This window comes from Pan troglodytes, chromosome 21 (assembly GCF_028858775.2).
Source record: "Pan troglodytes isolate AG18354 chromosome 21, NHGRI_mPanTro3-v2.0_pri, whole genome shotgun sequence".
Taxonomy (NCBI): domain Eukaryota; kingdom Metazoa; phylum Chordata; class Mammalia; order Primates; family Hominidae; genus Pan; species Pan troglodytes.
In genome coordinates, this window is record NC_072419.2 from 8,737,840 (window position 1) to 8,755,971 (window position 18,132).

Consider the following 18,132-nt stretch of genomic DNA (forward strand, 5'->3'; position numbering starts at 1 on the left):
TATTGCTCTTTCCCCAGCGACTTGGAATGGTGCCTAGCACATTACGGGTGTTCAATAAACATCTGTAGATTCAGTTAACAAACACTGGGCACCCACTAGGCCTACATTGGAATACAAAATACAGAACAAAATATTCAAAAATCTGTGCCTAAATGGGAGCTTTGGGTACTAACACTCAGCCCCACACCCAATTAGCCTCCATCTAGGTATTTCATTTGGGTCTATCATTCCTGGGAATTAAAGCCCATTCTATCCATTTTGCAGAGGATCATTGGATAAACGGATGCTCAGGGTGGGTCAATGATTTGCACAAGATCACTGGGCTGGTAGAAGGGAAGGTCGGGATTCCAACCCAGTCCCTGAGGTTCCCAGGACAGAGCTATGAATCAAACGACCAAGACAATCACCCAGTCAGTATTTATTAGGCGCCTACTGCGGACGGTTGGTCTTCACGCAGATCAGGCGAGAAGGGATAGTGATGCGCGGGCCGCTGCGGAGAGCCGGAGCCCGCCGCGGATCACGGGAATTTCGCGCCTATTTTTTGTTGGCTGGGTGTTCTCGCCAGTGATTGGGTCCCGGCAAGGCGTGCCGGTGCGCTCGGCTGCGGCTGCTCCGTCGACCTTTGCAGGACCGGGCGGTGCAGGGCTCACTCGGCTGGCGTCCCGGGGGATGGGCCACCAGGAGTCTCCGCTGGCCCGGGCGCCGGCGGGAGGTGCAGCTTATGTAAAGAGGTTATGTAAAGGGCTCAGCTGGCGCGAACACGTGGAAAGCCACGGGAGCCTAGGAGCCCAGGCTTCCCCAGCGAGCGCCGCGGCAGCAGAAGGATCCGCTACACGCCGGGCTCGGGCCACCACCTCCCGCGCTGCTCGGTCCCGGAGGCAGCCCGGGCCCGGAGCGGACCATCCCCAGGCAGGGGCTCCAGGGGGGAAACGGGCCGCCCGGAAGTGGAGGTGCGCGGGCCAGGTAAGGGCGCCGTTCGAGGACTGAAGGCCAGCGCCGAGGCTGGAGTTACTGCCACTGCCTCCGCGCTTGGGAAGGGAAATCGGGTCCTCGGCCAGTCGCACTCCGAGAAGCCGAACTTTTCAGCCAATCCCCTCTACCCGTCGCCCTCGGGGACTTGGGTCGGTCCGCTGGGCTCCGCTAGGGCTTAATTCAATGGACTGTTTACACCCGGGCGAACACAAGGCGGGGCGCGGGGAGGAGCGTCACAGAGGGGGCCAAGCAAAGAAAAATATTTCCGCCGGCCAAATCGCGTCTCTAAGCGGTTTTCAGAAGGCGTGAAGCTTGCTGGCTCTTCTTTTTCCTATCGCTACATGACAAGCTAACAGAGAGAGCGGAGAGTTTGTGCTTTTCTTTCCGGTTCCCCCTCTGAGCCGCTGCCCAGTGGTTCGGTCTTTCCCGCTTTCCCCTCCCCTCCCCCGTTCAATCAGCGGCGGTGGCTTCCGTCTTAAAGGGGCCGCGGCGGCCGGGGGAGGAGGAGGTGGGACGCCCCGCGGCCTACGCTCCTGGCCTCCCCGCCTCGGCCTGGCCGTTTAACCGATTCTTTCGCCCGCAGGTCACAATCCAAGGTCCGGCTCCTCCGCGTCCCAGGGCCGGACGGAGGGATGAGGCAGGGGGGGCCCGGGCAGCGCCGTTGCTGCTCCCCCTGCCGCCCGCAGCCATGGAAACGGGGAAGGACGGCGCCCGCAGAGGTACACAAAGCCCGGAGCGGAAAAGGCGAAGCCCAGTGCCGCGGGCGCCCAGCACGAAGCTGAGGCCGGCGGCGGCGGCCCAGGCCATGGATCCGGTGGCGGCCGAGGCCCCGGGCGAGGCCTTCCTGGCGCGGCGACGGCCTGAGGGCGGTGGCGGGTCCGCGCGGCCGCGTTACAGCCTGTTGGCGGAGATCGGGCGCGGCAGCTACGGCGTGGTTTATGAGGCAGTGGCCGGGCGCAGCGGGGCCCGGGTGGCGGTCAAGAAGATCCGCTGCGACGCCCCCGAGAACGTGGAGCTGGCGCTGGCTGAATTCTGGGCCCTCACCAGCCTCAAGCGGCGCCACCAGAACGTCGTGCAGTTTGAGGAGTGCGTCCTGCAGCGCAATGGGCTAGCCCAGCGCATGAGTCACGGCAACAAGAGCTCGCAGCTTTACCTGCGCCTGGTGGAGACCTCACTGAAAGGTAGGAGCACCGCGGGCCTTTCCACCCACGCAGGGCCTGGACCCCCTGCTCTCCGGACGGCTTGGCCCACACCGTTCCTGGCCTTCCTAGGCCTCAGACCTGGTCCCTGTCACCCTGTGCCCTGACACACCCTCCTTTCCTGGGCCCAGGCATTCGGCCCTCTCTTCTCAGGTCCCAAGATCAGTCCCTGGGCCTAAAGTTGGTTGGTATTTCCATAACAAGAGCTCGTTGAAGTGCTAACCATTAACTTAATAAGTGCTCAATAATTGTGAGCTATGGTTATTAAACGTCTTCTATTTTTAAGATCGGTTGGGGGAGTGGAGGAGGGGTTGGGTTCAGTTAGTAGCAGAACTGCGGAGCCTCCTCACCCCCGAGGGCCTCTCTCTTTCCCTCCCAAAACAAACAAAAAGAAAAAACTTTCCTGGACCCACCCACACCCTCTCCCTGTCTGGTTCCAAGTTTCCTGACACCCTCCAGCTCCAACCCCCAAACTCCTGTGGCTTCCTCGTCTGCCTTTTCCTTTGAGGCCCCCAGCCCTTCATCCCAGGCAGCCAAGCAAACTGACGGTCTTCTGGCTTGGTCCTCTGAGGGATGCAGGCTGACAACCCTCACAGGTGGCCTGAGAGCCGTCACATAACAAAGCATCCAGCATCTTTTCCCTCCGTTTTACATTCTTAATCTTTTTCTTAACCTCAGAGGCTGGCTGGGAAATGGTTTTACTTAAAAGGAAAATGGGGTACATTGAGTCAAGAGGTCTTGCAGTCCTGGAGGAACTAATTATCTTAGTTTCCGGGTTTTAACTGCAGTTAGGGAATGTATTCATCCTAACTACTCAGTACTCACAAGCCTTTTTCATACTACCAGTAGCTAAGTGTCTGCTCGGAGAGGAGAGAGGCGGTAGAAAGTTTGAGGAGACTTTCTGAGGCAGGAGGATCCAGGGGAAGAAAGTTTACTAATCCGAGTCCCAGCTGTGGTCTCAGTGCTGAAGTAATTTTTAGGTAATAACTTGAAAAGTAAATTCTATCCTTTTTCTATAAATAAGGCTTAGAAGTGAACAAATAACTTGATCAGGGTTAATCCGCTTGAAAGGGAAGTTAGACTGTGCTCCTGGTTTCCTTACATTTCTCAGAGCTTAAGTGACGGGGATCCCAGATCTGTTTTGATTCAAGGCCTGGATGCTTTCAAAGGCGTAGTGCTGTTCTCTGTACCCTGAGGATGAACTTTTTAAGAGTGGGTAGGATTTGGGGTGAGTTTGGAGGGGGTGGTTTCCCAAAATCTTGTTACTTTTGCACAACTTAAAGATCCCCCAAGTCTTTCCCAAGAGAACGCTTTGTCCCATTGCAAGTCAGTTGTTTGACAGTGGAGTTGGAAACATGAATCAATATCACCTAGAGTCCTTTAATTAGATGTCTAACTTTATAAAGTCCATCCGTGCCCCATCCATTCTGAGAAGCCTACCCTCTACCCAGGGTGAGTGTTTTTGTTTTGAAAAGACTTCCAGCAGGGCACAATGGCTCACGACTGTAATCCCAGCACTTTGGGAGGCTGAGGTGGGAGGATGGCTTGAGCCCAGGAGTTTGGGAACAGCCTGGGCAACAAAGTGAGACCCTGGTCTCCACAAAAAATAGAAAAAAAGATAGCCGGACCTGATGGCACAGGCTTATAGTCCCAGCTACTTGAGAGGCAGAGGCAGGAGGATCAGTTGAGCCTGGGAGGTTGAGGCTACAGTGAGCCGTTATCATGCAATGGCACTATAACCTGGGCGACTGAGCAAGACCCTGTCTCAAAAAAAAAAAAGGCCCCCTAGGGGATTCGTTTATCTTACCTATATTCTAGGAGCGCATCACTTATTTTGAAGTCTTTCTATTCTCAGACTTCTCTTAGTCTTCTCCTTTACTGCCAATGAATGGTCTGGACTTCCTACTACAAGATTGCCTTGGGATGTGGGAATTTGCCTTGCCAAATGTTTATTCCTTGTGTCCTCAGTTCATCGACGCCAGTCTCGAACCTTCAACCTCAGCTTGAAGCTTTTGCTTACTCTCTCAACATATAAATACTATGTGGACTTTCCTCACCTGAAGAATTTGTCAAAATTCCAAAGTGACCCCATGGCAGCATAGCATAGTGTTTAGTACCATGGACTTTGGGGTTAGACCCTCTGGCTCATCCCAGGACTGACTGCACAAAACATGGAGCAAATTGTTTGAACCCTGTGAGGAGCATTCCGTTATTGTAAGATAGTGGGTATGTACCTATGACATTAGGTACATAGGGTCACTGTGCAAACTGTTAATGTCAGCAAGTGCTCCACATAGGGAGGAATTCACTGCCTTATATAAGTTCACACCATGTTCTGTACTCTTCTGCCCTCACCCCCTTCAAGATTCACATTGTTCTTGCTCAAGTTTCCCAAACTTGTTTCATCATAGAACACACCTTGTTTTCTGTGTTGTCAAGCACACCAAGTTGACAGAAACACTGGTGTTTTCATCCTCCCTTTGTGAACTAAAACTGGGACCTAGAAAAATGAAATCTTTTGCTTTAGGCTGTACACTGGATTGGATTTGTCCCTTTCAGTTGTTTGGAGTCTTTAAAATATTTGAGGCCGGGCGCGGTGGCTCACGCCTGTAATCCCAGCACTTTGGGAGGCCGAGGCGGGCGGATCACGAGGTCAGGAGATGGAGACCATCCTGGCTAACACGGTGAAACCCCGTCTCTACTAAAAATACAAAAAATTAGCCGGGCGTGGTAGCGGGCGCCTGTAGTCCCAGGTACTCGGGAGGCTGAGGCAGGAGAATGGCGTGAACCCGGGAGGTGGAGCTTGCAGTGAGCCGAGATCGCGCCACTGCACTCCAGCCTGGGCGACAGAGCGAGACTCCGTCTCAAAAAAAAAAAAAATTGAACCTCTACGGTGTTCAGGGCTCGGAGACAGAGCAGTGAAGAAAATATGTGTTGTTTCTGCTTATGAAAATGACATTCAAGCTGACTTGCAATGTGTTGATTTTTCAAGTAGTAAATAGGTAATCATTTTTGCTTCTTAAAATAGAGAACAGGACCAAAATTACTCCAAGTTAAACTTTGCTTATTCTGGATTCCAAAATTTAGGAGTCTTGATCTGTCCTGGGGCCTTGGCTTTACAGCATGCAAATACCACCCAGTAATGTTAAAAAGCTGGAAGGAATCCTAGAGATAACCTGGTTCAGCTCTCTCATTAAATAGAAAAGTCCTTTACAGTCACCCTTGGCCCTGCCTCCTAAAACTCAGAATGATTTTGAACAGGCCAAAAAGTGTGAATCTGCCTTGAAGTCTCAACTAAACCTAATGCTGAGTCCCTACTGTGGTATTTGAAGGGAAAGAAAAAAAGCAAAGCAAAACACACCACCCCTTGCCCCAATGGAACTTACATTTGAAAAGTTTGAGAACTGGAAGAAGATTTAAATGCTATTCAAGATCACTGGAGGAAATGACCAGTCAACTCATAAGCAAGGGCTTTGCACAAGAATTAAGAGGAAAGAGAATCAGGAGTTAGGGAGAAGGTGGGCTTGAAAGTAGGGTGCCTAGGACTGTGGATAGGCGAAGAGACAAAGGGAGTCCGTTTCACTATTTGGCCAGTAAAATAATCCAGTATCGAAAAGAGAAATGTCTTGAAATGCTGTTCTTGGTCTTACCCCATTTTGTTTGATAGCCTTAAATGCATTGTCTCCTTCCATTCTGTGCACAGACCAAACACGTCCTGCCTAGAAGCATTAAGACAGCAGAAGCTTCGGAGGAATAGAAAGAGGTCTTAGATGTGTGACCTGGCTGCCTGTTTCACAAGGAAGGAAACTGAAGCCCAGAAAAGGGACAAAACTTTTATCCACAATGAGTTAGTGATAGCACTCAAACCAGCCTCCCAGGCTTTTTAAAACCACGTTTACAATCCTGTAAATTGTTTGGTTGAAGGGTTGGTGCCTATGTTTTTAACTTTGAAATACTTCTCACATAAAGGTTGGGGGGGTGAAGGCATCAACAGTTTGCTTTTATCCCCTTGTTTTCCATTGCGAGAATGCCTGTCCTGAATGTGCCTAAAACAAAGTTCAAGATTACTGCCACTTAGACAGCAGGCAAGGCTGAGTCATTGTCAGTCAGAAATTCAGTTGCTTTGTCTAAGGCACACACTGATTCTTCTGACAAATAGCAAGTGAGGACACACTCACAGACACTAATCCAGGACAAACTCTCAAGACTCATATAACAGAATAGTTAGAAGTTTGGGAGAGCCGGGAGCCTAGCTTACACTCAACTTGATAAGACACTAATTGTTCTTTACCAATTGTTTGATGTCGATGCCTTTAGGTGGCTGGGAACCGAGGCCTTGGAAAGTAATCTTGCCTGCACACCAAGTGGCTTTGAGCCAGGCTACTATAAGAGGCCATGCAGAGTTTTTCTCCACGAGGCATGCAGAGGACGCATGCCCACATGAACATAATGCAGGGTCACAAGTGGTAGCATCTTAGAAAATAGTACAGTTGTCTGGGAGTTTAGTTAGGGGCATTGGGGAAGCAGGGGAAGGAAGAAGCTGAGGGAGGAACTATAATAGTATAGGATAGACCAGGGTCTTAGCAATAGATGGGTTGTCAGCCTGCAGACTTCCCCAACTTGTCGAGTGCCTAGGGAACCTTCAGAGCAGAGCAAGGCCGTTCCCTCCCCAGCCCTTGGAAAAGCAACTCTGAATCCTCTTCTGTGGCTTGGGTCTCAGAGTTTAGAGAGCTGCCAGGTCAAGAGGCAGAGAGCTGGCTGGCATTGGGGAAATATAAGTTAACACAATACAATAAAATGCTAGACTCAGAGTCAGAAGGTTTTAATCCCAGTTTCACGCTGTAAGTAAGAGCTGAAACTTGCAGGTTGCTATGTATCAGGTGAAGTCAGTACCGTGATTATCTTCATTTTATAGGTGAGGCAACTGAGGTACCCAGGTTAGTGAAATTGCCCAATGTAAAACAGCTAAGCAAGTAACCAAGTCAGGATTCAAGGCCAGACATTCAAACTTGAGTATGCTTTCTTAACTGCTGTGGGGTACTGCTGGGACAGGTAGCTTAAGTTCTAGGTTCTTCTGTTTTTCTTGGTTGTAAAATGGGCATAATCATATTTTACTCAGAAACTAATGGCTCAGGCCAAGTGCGGTGGCTCACACCTGTAATCCCAACACTTTGGGAGGCCGAGGTGGGCGGATCACCTCAGGTCAGAAGGTGGAGACCAGCCTGGCCAAAGTGGTGAAACCCTGTCTCTACTAAAAATACAAAAAATTAGCTGGGCGTGGTGGCGGGCGCCTGTAGTCCCAGCTCCTCAAGAGGCTGAAGCAGGAGAATCACTTGAACCCGGGAGGCAGAGGCTGCAGTGAGCTGAGATCGCATCAATGCACTCCAGCCTGGGCGACAGAGCAAGACTGTCTCCAAAAAAAAAGAAAGAAACTAATGGCTCCTCTTTGTTTTTAGTTGTGTATTGATCAGTGCTTGTGGCACTGCTGATTTCTGTTGGTTCTTTCTGTGTGTCTCAGCTGCCAGGGACCCCACCTGCTCTCTGCTCTACTCTTGAATGACTTGGGGCAACCACACAGACTTCTTGCTCCTGACTGACTACTTTTTATGTGCATTAGGGATTTTAGGTACCAGCCCCAGGAGACAGAAGCAGCCCTTCCTTAATTGAGAGCTTTGGTTAATTGGGGTTGCGTTGGGTAAGGCTTTTTATAGTATAAACTCTCGAGGGGTGCTTCCTAAGTAGAACTTGTAGTCTGCTCATTTTCACCTCAAATGTGGCCTTTGCTGGTATCTGTAGGGCTAGGAACCCTCCTTAGTGACTTCTAAATTCTGGATCCTGACCTAGTTGTCTTTAACTTGCATATTCTGCATACCCTACTACTACTTTCTGTGTTCTTTCTCTTTTTACACCTCTCCAGCTCATGACTTTTATCTTGATTTATTTCACCCTCTTATCGACCACCTAGGTGTGCATGTGGTATACTGTGGGGAACCCAGAGACTTGATTTCATTCCACCGTGAGTGCCCAGTCTAACGGAAGAGATGGTTACAGTACAATAGATGTTACTTCACTGCAGCCTGTAAGAGGTGCTCTGGGTGAATCAGCTGCCAGGAATGTGGACTAAATCTGGGGAAAGGAAGGATGAGTTGTAAAAGGGTAAATCAGAAACAAGCCTGGCAAGAGCTGAGGCTTAGGTGTGTGGCAAGGCCCATGCATATGGAGAGAGATACTTGAGCCCGGACTGCCATGGATTAGGGGTACCCCAACTCTCTGCCTGGCTGGTGGATTCTACATTTTAACAAACCCCTGTAATGTTCCAAGTAGTAATAGCTAGCATTTCGTAGTATTTTCATATTCCTTTTCTCATTTAATCATCGCCACTGTAAAGTTGGTGTTTATATAACTTGTTCTTACAGACAAGAACATCAATGTCCATCAAGGTCAAGTTGCTTGTCCAGCACAACACTAGAGAAAGGTCAGGGCCTAAGTTTACATCCAGATGCTCTTTCCAGTGTCCATGTTCTTGACAGGCTGCCTTGTGACTGTATTGGACAGCTGCCAGTGGTGTCCAGAGATATTAGCATAATTCACACCCAGTAGCAGTCTGCTCTAGTGTCCAGGCACCATTCAAGGTGCTCTGTATGTCACAGTTAAGCCTTAGAGCAGTCCAGTGCTGTAGGTGTTTCTTCTCAATTTATAAAAAACTAAACAGATTCTTAGTGTCCTAAGAAATTTGCCCAGGATCATATAGCTATGTAATTGGGGGATTGGGGGCAGGTAGTAGAGGGAATGTTGACCCCAGGCCTGGCTGGCTTTACAGCCCCTGTCCGGCCGGTGGGTTTACTCTTGTCCTCTTTTGGACACTGTGTTTTGCCCTGGCAGCCAACAGAACAAGTCTGTTAATCTTAGGAAGTACTTTGGACACACCCTGTGGTGTTGCTATGGTACCCAGCCTCTTTATAATGACATAACAGCACAAAATCATTGAGAATGGGACCAATTCTTGGTCCGCATTTTCATATTTCTTTGGGAAGATGTGCCAGGATGGGTCCGTGTCTTTAGCTTCTTAGGACAGATCTTTGGCTGAGCCAGCTCTTTAACTAAAATATTTTAATGTACAACTCCTAATTAAACAGGGATGGCTATAGTCATAATTTATTCAAACTTCATTTTTCGGGGTTCCCTCATCCTTTTTCTTAAGACATAACTTTATAATTTTAATATTCTGCCCTTTTCCCCCCTTCACATTAAAACTTGCTTATTACATGCTATGTGACTTTCTCTTTTGGTTTTTTAAGTAAACTTTTGTTGAAGTATAATATGGTCCTTTAAAACTTTCAGCCAATTGGTATTACCATAGTTAACTGTTACTCATTCTCATTCTTGGACAGTAGTTTTCCAATCCTCCACTTTGACTTACTCTGTATGGAATACCAGTTCTGAGTGTCTCTGGTGTTTGGTGTGTGTTTTTTTGTTGGGTGGGGAGGCTTGTTTGTTTTGTGTCTTTTTGACACTTTTGGAATGAATTCCTCAAGTGGGATTTTTCTTTCAAATGGATCGAGCATTTTTAAGACTTCCTATATGTATTGCTGAATTGCTGAAGTGCACGTTAAGTCAAAGTCCTAATTAGTCCTCTGCTGAAAGACAGATCTGCATGTTGTGTGGTTGGACCATCACGAGGGACTGGATGAACATTAAACTCTGGGGGGCACCCATCAGAGTCTGCTGTGGGAACTAGCACATCCAGGTGTGCGATTTTGCTGCAGGCACTAAGGCAGTCACAGTGCTTCTGCTGAGAATCTAGGCTATGGAAACTCAAGGTCCTGCCGTCAACTAGGCAAGTTACTTAATCTTTTGCTCCTGAGTCTCCTCACCTGTGAGAGGAAATGTAATTATCGTCTGAATAGGTAGCAGTTTCGTGTAACCAGAGAGGAATGCCAGAGCACTCTCTGAATTCTTCCTTTCCATCTTATGTGACAAGTTATTAAATCTTATTTATCCTAAACTTCTAAGACCTTTCACATCCTCTTCTCACCTCCTCCCTTGCCAGCCCTCACTTCACCAGGTTTCAGAGCCTCTTGATAAGTCAGTCGGCCACTAGGCTGTCTCCCGTCGCCAACCCCTCATGCCTCCATAAGGAACTTGTTTCGTTGTCCAAGATATGCTCTTTCACACTTTAACGTCTCTGAAATCAGCGGTTGACTTAGTCAATGGTGTGCCCATAGCATTGTCAGCAGCCTATATGGCTTACTTAAATGGTATGCCTTAAAATTGGTGACTTGTAGATTCTGTAAGCGACATATCTCTAAAATACGTCAGTGGCCAGGCGCGGTGGCTCATGCCTATAATTACCCAGTACTTAAGGAGGCTGAGGTGGAAGGATTGCCTGAGCCCAGAAGTTCAAGACCAGCCCGGGCAACATAAGGAGACCCTGTCTCTACTAAAAATAGAAAAAAATAGCCGGGCGTGGTGGTGCATGGTTGTAGTCCCCACTACTCTATTCGAGAGGCTGAGGCGGGAGGCTCCCTTGAGCCCAGAAGGTAGAGGCAGCAGTGAGCTGTGATTGGCTGCACTCTGGCCTGGGCAACAGAGCTAGACCGTTTCAAAATAAGTAAATAAATAAAATGTATTAAGAACTTTCAGTCACTTCCCATTTCTTGGAGTCTAAATCCACCTTAGAAGATATCCAGCCTCATTCCGGCACATCTACAGAAACTCTTCTGTGATTACCCAGACTACTTGTGTCCCTGGCGCACACCCACCTGCCCCTGTGCCCACTCTCCTCATCCTGGGAGACGCAGCTGCAGGGCCTCTCGCAGTTATTCTCAGCCTGCCTTCCTCTCATCCCAGCTTCTCTCCCAACTCTTCTGGCAGATCCGGGCCCGCTTCCTAGTTCTCACAGCTGTAGTCATTTTGCTTCTAATGACCAGAAGCCTATGTAAGGGCAGGGATGCCCCTCATCTCACTGCACCTCTGTCTCGAGCAATGTGTGCTCAGAAATTGTTTAAGTGGCGTTGACTAAAACCTGGAAATCTAACTTCTGGAGAAGGCTTAAGGATAGGCTTGTAAAAATCTAGAGCATTTTGTATTTCTTTACAGGAAGTGCCTGTCTTTCCAAAGCTCCTACTGGCTTGTCCTTATGCTGAGCCTGCTGGCCTCACGTTTTTCAGCGAAGCAAGCCATGTTTTTATTGGGAACTTAAGCACTTCTGATCAATTTCCATGACTAATGAGATGCAAGACACCTGCTTGGTTTTGTTCTTGGGTTTACTTTAAGCATCTTCTCTCCCTGTGGACTGTGGCATAGGATATGTTTTGAAATACATAATTTATATTATGGTCACCTGACTGTCAGACTTGAGGGAAAGGTAGTAAAACTGTCCCCAAAGGCAGGCCTGCCTCTCTTGGAAGAACACTTTTTAGCCCTCTGTGAGCTGGGAGACAGCATGGTCTGGGGGGAGGACTTGCTGTGGGGGTTCTCTCCTATCCCCCCCAGTTACTCGTGGTAAGGGCCCTCGGGCAGACTCTGAAGCCTTTCTCAGCCTTAGTTGCCACACCTGTAAAACGGTGCCTGGTAAGATGAGATAGCTCACATAATAAACTTTTAAAATAGTACCTGGAACCCAGTAGGCTTTCACAGGCTAATTTACCTCAAATCCTTACTATCTCCAAATAACCTGCCTGTTTTCTCCCTCTCTGGGAAGGAAGCTAAATTTGTAACTCTTATTAATCTTATACAACTGTCAGATTATACCAGACAAGGGAATTATAAAACTTAAGTAAATTTTATTTGTTCCTCTCAGCTCAAAAAACTGAATTTCACTTGGGGATTTTAGTGGTTGCTGCATATATCTATTCCAATTATATATCCTGAAACTGGGGAAATACCCGCAGTTGTGGGTGGGTCGGGAGCCCACTGTGAGATGGGCCTGAGCTGACACTCCATGGATCACCTGCCCTCCATCAGTCCTGTTCTGACTGGTGGACCACAGTGACACTTTGGTTCTTTGGGAATTAGTGTCTTTTTGGAACTTGTGTTCAGTAATCCCCTAAAGTTTGATTACTTTCCCTTCCTCAATGCACAGCCACCTTGGAAATGACTGCAGGTCTCCCTGGGGAGGCCGGAAGACTGAGTAAGAAATCTAGTCCCCCGACCTCAAAACATCTGCAGAATGTGCCAGCATTTCTCAGGGTTAAGTAGAAGAGTTAAGCCATAGATTGCTAACCAGAATATCTGGTATAATTTAATAAAAACTAAAATAAAAATATGAAACTAGGGCCTTGGCTGGTCAGAAGAGGGAAGTTACTGGGAAATCAAGTGAGTATAAGATAGATTGGCGTTGCAGCTAGCCTTAAGGTGCACATTTCAATTGTACCTGCAGAGATTGTGGGGGCAGCAGGCCTAGGGAGAGAGATCACTTCAAATAGGAATAGCCTGGTCTACCTAGAACATGGGTTTCAGCTGTTACAGCCTAAGAAGTGTGATGTCTTAGATGGAATAATACACTTTCATTCTAAGATCTAAATTTCATCTTTTGCCTAACATGTAAAAACTTACTCTTACGGCCTACAGCACTGGGATTATTGAAATCGGTGACTTCCAAGGATTTGGTTGGGGTTGAGTGGGAATGATGATGTTAGTGATGGTCAGTGGTTCATTTCCCCAAAAAGATCTTACATTCTGCCAAATGTAGTTCATATCTGACTTAAGTCACAGTACTCATGTGGTATAGTTTCATTCTCTCATTTGATAGATGTGAAGACTGAGGTACCAAAAAGACTGAGGCTCAGAGAGTTTCAGGGACTTGCCCAGGGTTCTAGCCATCTTTTCATCACACCTCAGTCTCCCTGTGTTTTCCTTGAAACAAAGAATCCACCCAGTGAGGCAGTGGTCAGAGTTGGGGTCTAAACCCAAACTCTTTGTTTCCTGGTCTGTGTTTTTCCTGTTACTTCACCAAGTGCCTCCGAGTGCCTGGCATCATCCACGTCCCCTCCTTCCATCTGGTCGTGAGGTAGCTGAGACCCCGTTAGACAGTCCGCTTGGAGTAAAGGACTAGAATTCTGACATGTTTGTTTTCTCCCAGGAGTTGGTGTGTGAAAGCACACGCCGCAGCTTCTCAGGAAAGAAGTCCAGGGGCCTTTCCTGCGCAAAGAAGTACTTTTGAGGCCAGGTGCTATTGAGAAGCTGGGACTCTTGAGGCCACTGCACCCGGCCTCAAAAGTGCTTCTTTTGGAAGTACGTTGGGAAGCCAAGGCGGGAGGACCACTTGAGCACAGGAGTTGGAGGCTACCGTGAGCTGTGCTCACACCGCTGCACTCCAGCCTGGGTGACAGAGTGAGACCTTGACTCCTAAAAATAATAACACTTTTGTATCTGGGACAAATAGCTGCACTCCCAGTTTTCCATTCTGTCATACCCACTGTTACTGGGTGTGATTCTGAGAATACTTCTTCCTGTCCAGAATTTTCCTCTCAACAAACAGCCCCTCCTGTAGCATCTCCTGAGTCTAGCTCCTTCCTCAGAGCAGCTCCTCAGTCCGAAGGTCCAGTCTCCCCCAACCACTCACAAACTTTGGGTTCTTTTTTTACCGTTTTTTCTTTCCCTGGATTCTCATAACCTGGACTTAGATTATAGTCTGTTCTGCAGACTTGTTTTCTTTTTCCTTAGGTTGCCATAGTTACTAACTTTGTATATAAAATAACCATCATTCTTCTTCCTTTATTCCACCACCAGAAGTTTCAGTGTTTTCTGATGTGGCCTTTGCAAAAGGAATTGGATGGCTTTTTAATCTTTTCCTTTCTGGTTCTACCTGTAGTACACATTTCTTGCTCTCCTTTTTGTGGGTCTTTAGCATCTGGATTGACTTGGGCTTCAGATTGATGCTTCATTGTGCAGTATTTTTACATAGAGGGCCTCTGCCCATGACCTAGATAGAGGATTATGAGAGGGGAAATAACTGATTTGAAAAGAACAAAAAACATCTGCCCTAAACTGGTTCTACCTGTATTACTTTGATTGTGAGTAATATAAGCAAATAAATTATATAATTACAAGGGAAGTGAGTGATCAAAAACCTAAAGCTTTTGTTTTGTATGTCACATCATCTTGGCTGAACCCAGAACTCTCAGACCATTGGCTTTAGTAGACTGTGTGCCTTGGTAATTTCAGGGCTGTTTGGGTTAGCAGAGTCTCACCCAGATCACTGGTTTTCTTTATAATAGAGTAAATGACTAGTAAAAGGAACCCTCTGCCGGAAGCTGTCTGAGGAAGTGCAGTCATTTTTGGTAGGATGCATACTCCATACTGGGGCCAGAGAGAGGACTTCTCTTCAGGTCCTGGCTCAGTTACAAATGACCTTGTGACCACCCAGAACAAGCCAGCACATTTGCAGGCCCAGCCTCTCCTCATCAGTGAGATAAAACATCTGCCTTCTTACACTTAGCTTTGGGAGCAGTTGTAGTCATCACATAACATCCACATAAAGATTCACTGGACTGTCAGTTGCTTTATAAAGAACATTGAGATTTGCTTGGAGAGGTTGGTCACCAGCTTTCCTAGAGTTTCAAGCCCACACAATTTAAATCTGTCTTGTACATCGACTTTAGACTCCACTGTTCCCACCAGACTTCCAATTTACACCTTTCTGGTCTTTTTGTCCCTGTGTTCCATCATCCATTCCATCTTTCAGCCTAGAATTACCTTCCTGCTCCCCCACTGATCTACTGCCTGCCTTTTACAGGGTTAGTTCAGTCCTGCCCCCTCTGACACCTTCAGATCTGGCCACTCCTGCCCCCCCCCCTTCACTGTTTATATGAGTTGACCCTGATGGAGATGTACATTCAGATCTGGCGACTCCTGCCCCCCACTTCACTGTTTATATGAGTTGACCCTGATGGAGATGTACATTCAGATCTGGCGACTTCTGCCCCCGCTTCACCGTTTGTAGGAGTTGAGCCTGATGGCGATGTACAGCTTTTGATGGTTGCTGCTGTGGATACCTGTCATCTCCTTGAAACTAAGCCTCATAGAGGTGGAGGCATGTTATGTACCTAACTTGTGCTAGGCATATGGTGGGCTTGCAGAAAATATTGATGGATCGGACTGTGCCTCTGAAATAAACCAAGGAAATTGTAGGAGTGTGCCTCTGAAATAAAGGAAATTATAGTGCCATTCTAGGTGCATTAACAAGAATCCTTCTACAAGTCAGGAAAAAAGAGAGGGAAGGTCATTTGCTCAGCATGGAGTAACAATGATATTAGAAGCAACAGACCTGTGACAGCCTTCTTGCGTGCTTTCCCTTGTCCCATCTGCCCAGCAGCTTTGGGAAGTGTGGGTGGTATGGCACTCCCTGTTTGGAGACAGTATAATGAAACAAAAAGGCTTCGCAGTCAACCAGACGGCAGTAAACCCGAGTTTCCACCTGGGCCTCATTCCAAACCCAGGTACCTGACACCAGTCCCTGGTGCCTGTGTCATACCTTAGGCACTCAGTGCCAGTTGTGCAGGTCCCCTTGGAGCAGTTGTTTGTCACCAGTGTCACTCTTGAATACACTGCATCCTTTAGTTAAAAAGAAGTGTGACTGTGTCCATCTCACTCAAGCTCCTTCCTGTCTTCTTTGATTTAGGAGAAAGGATCCTGGGTTATGCTGAGGAGCCCTGCTATCTCTGGTTTGTCATGGAGTTCTGTGAAGGTGGAGACCTGAATCAGTATGTCCTGTCCCGGAGGCCAGACCCAGCCACCAACAAAAGTTTCATGCTACAGCTGACGAGCGCCATTGCCTTCCTGCACAAAAACCATATTGTGCACAGGGACCTGAAGCCAGACAACATCCTCATCACAGAGCGGTCTGGCACCCCCATCCTCAAAGTGGCCGACTTTGGACTAAGCAAGGTCTGTGCTGGGCTGGCACCCCGAGGCAAAGAGGGCAATCAAGACAACAAAAATGTGAATGTGAATAAGTACTGGCTGTCCTCAGCCTGCGGTTCGGACTTCTACATGGCTCCTGAAGTCTGGGAGGGACACTACACAGCCAAGGCGGACATCTTTGCCCTGGGCATTATCATCTGGGCAATGATAGAAAGAATCACTTTTATTGACTCTGAGACCAAGAAGGAGCTCCTGGGGACCTACATTAAACAGGGGACTGAGATCGTCCCTGTTGGTGAAGCGCTGCTAGAAAACCCAAAGATGGAGTTGCACATCCCCCAAAAACGCAGGACTTCCATGTCTGAGGGGATCAAGCAGCTCTTGAAAGATATGTTAGCTGCTAACCCACAGGACCGGCCTGATGCCTTTGAACTTGAAACCAGAATGGACCAGGTCACATGTGCTGCTTAAAATTCAGGGCTAAGCATTTTGGGTGATTTTAAACTAGGTGAGTGCTCTCTGTTGTTGTTTTTTGTTTTTTGTTTTTTGTTTTGAGACAGGGTCTCACTCTGTTGGTCAGGCTGGGGTGCAGCGGGTGCAGTGGCAGGATCTCAGCTCACTGCAACCTCCACCTCCCAAGTTCAAGTGATTCTCGTGCCTCAGCCACCTGGGTAGCTGGGATTACAGGCACCCGCCATCATGCCCGGCTAATTTTTGTATTTTTAGTAGAGACGGAGTTTCACCATGTTGGCTAGGCTGGTCTCAAACTTCTGCCCTCAAGCGATCTGCCGGTCTCAGCCTCCCAAAGTGCTGGGATTACAGGTGTGAGCCACCATGCCCAGCCTCTCTTTTTTTTCTGTATGCCCACTTCTTGGACTGGGTTCTTCATTCTGGACCCTGGCACGGGCCCTGTGAACTTGCGGGGGAATACAAAGTTGAAGGAAACGAAGTGCTTCTTTTCAAAGATCCCCCGCATATCTTGATGGGAGAAATGTGCAATTATCTGAGTACACGTTGGAAAGTCTAGAGAAGTCTTCTCAGAGGAGGTTGCGTTTAAGCCGAGTCTCCCTTTTTTTAGAAATGCTCTTTCTCATCATTATAAATGCTCACTGTAGAAAATGTGCATAAGAGGTAGACGGGTTTTCAGAGAATAAACACTATCTGATTGTATCCCACCTACTCACACATCCAGTTCCACATAGTTTAGATCTTGCCCTAGTTGGTCGAGGTCTTTTTCTTTTTACTCATTACTAATCTGAGCATTCCTGCATGTCATACTTGAGAAGTATGGCTTTTCAGGGACTGTATGACATTCCCATTATATGTACCATAATTTAACCATTCTTCTACTTTAGAAAACAGATTTTTTCCATTTTAGATACTATAAAGAATGTATTAGTGAATATTTATGTAGAAGTCTTTGCTTATTTAAAAATTTATTCCGAGGTGGGCGGATCACGAGGTCAGGAGATCAAGACCATCCTGGCTAACACAGTGAAACCCCATCTTTACTAAAAATACAAAAAAATTAGCCAGGCGTGGTGGCGGGCACTTGTAGTCCCAGCTACTCGGGAGGCTGAGGCAGGAGAATGGTGTGAACCCGGGAGGCAGAGCTTGCAGTGAGCTGAGATTGCGCCACTGCACTCCAGCCTGGGCGACAGAGCGAGACTCCATCTCAAAAAAAAAAAAAATTTATTGTGAGTTTTCCTTTGTCAAGTACAGTCATGCTCCGCATGAACAACGTATCGGTCAAAAAGGAATGGCCTATATGACGGTGGTCCCATTAGATTATAATGGAACTGAAAAATTCCTATTACCTAGTGATGTAGCTGTTGTAATGTTATAGTGCATATTATGGTGCATGTGTTACCTTTTCTGTGTTTAGATACACAAAAACTTACCATTGTGTTACAACTGCCTATAGTATTCAGTACAGTAACATGCTGTACAGAATTGTAGTCCAGGAATGATAGGCCATACATGTCATCTAGGTGTGTAGTAGGCTACACCATCTAGGTTTATGTAAGTACACTCTTGACATTACACAACAATCGCCTAATGACTCATTTCTCAGAAATCGTTAAGCAGCCCATTG

General features: G+C 47.5%; 1 protein-coding gene across 4 annotated transcripts in view; it reads left to right on the forward strand.

Annotated features, from left to right (window-relative positions):
• The first annotated feature begins 583 nt into the window (after positions 1–583).
• Positions 584–18,132, forward strand: part of STK35 (serine/threonine kinase 35) — a 111,410-nt gene continuing 93,861 nt past the window's right edge. For 2 of the 4 annotated variants that reach the window (XM_016937321.4, XM_063803239.1), the window contains exons 1-3: positions 612–963; positions 1,556–2,153; positions 15,796–16,545. In XM_016937321.4, coding sequence (XP_016792810.2) covers positions 670–963; positions 1,556–2,153; positions 15,796–16,508 — 1,605 coding nt within the window. In that variant the 5' untranslated portion in view covers positions 612–669 and the 3' untranslated portion in view covers positions 16,509–16,545. Of the gene's footprint in view, positions 964–1,555; positions 2,154–15,795; positions 16,546–18,132 lie in introns of all 4 variants that reach the window. The other 2 variants (XM_063803240.1, XR_010154303.1) reach the window with 2 other exon arrangements.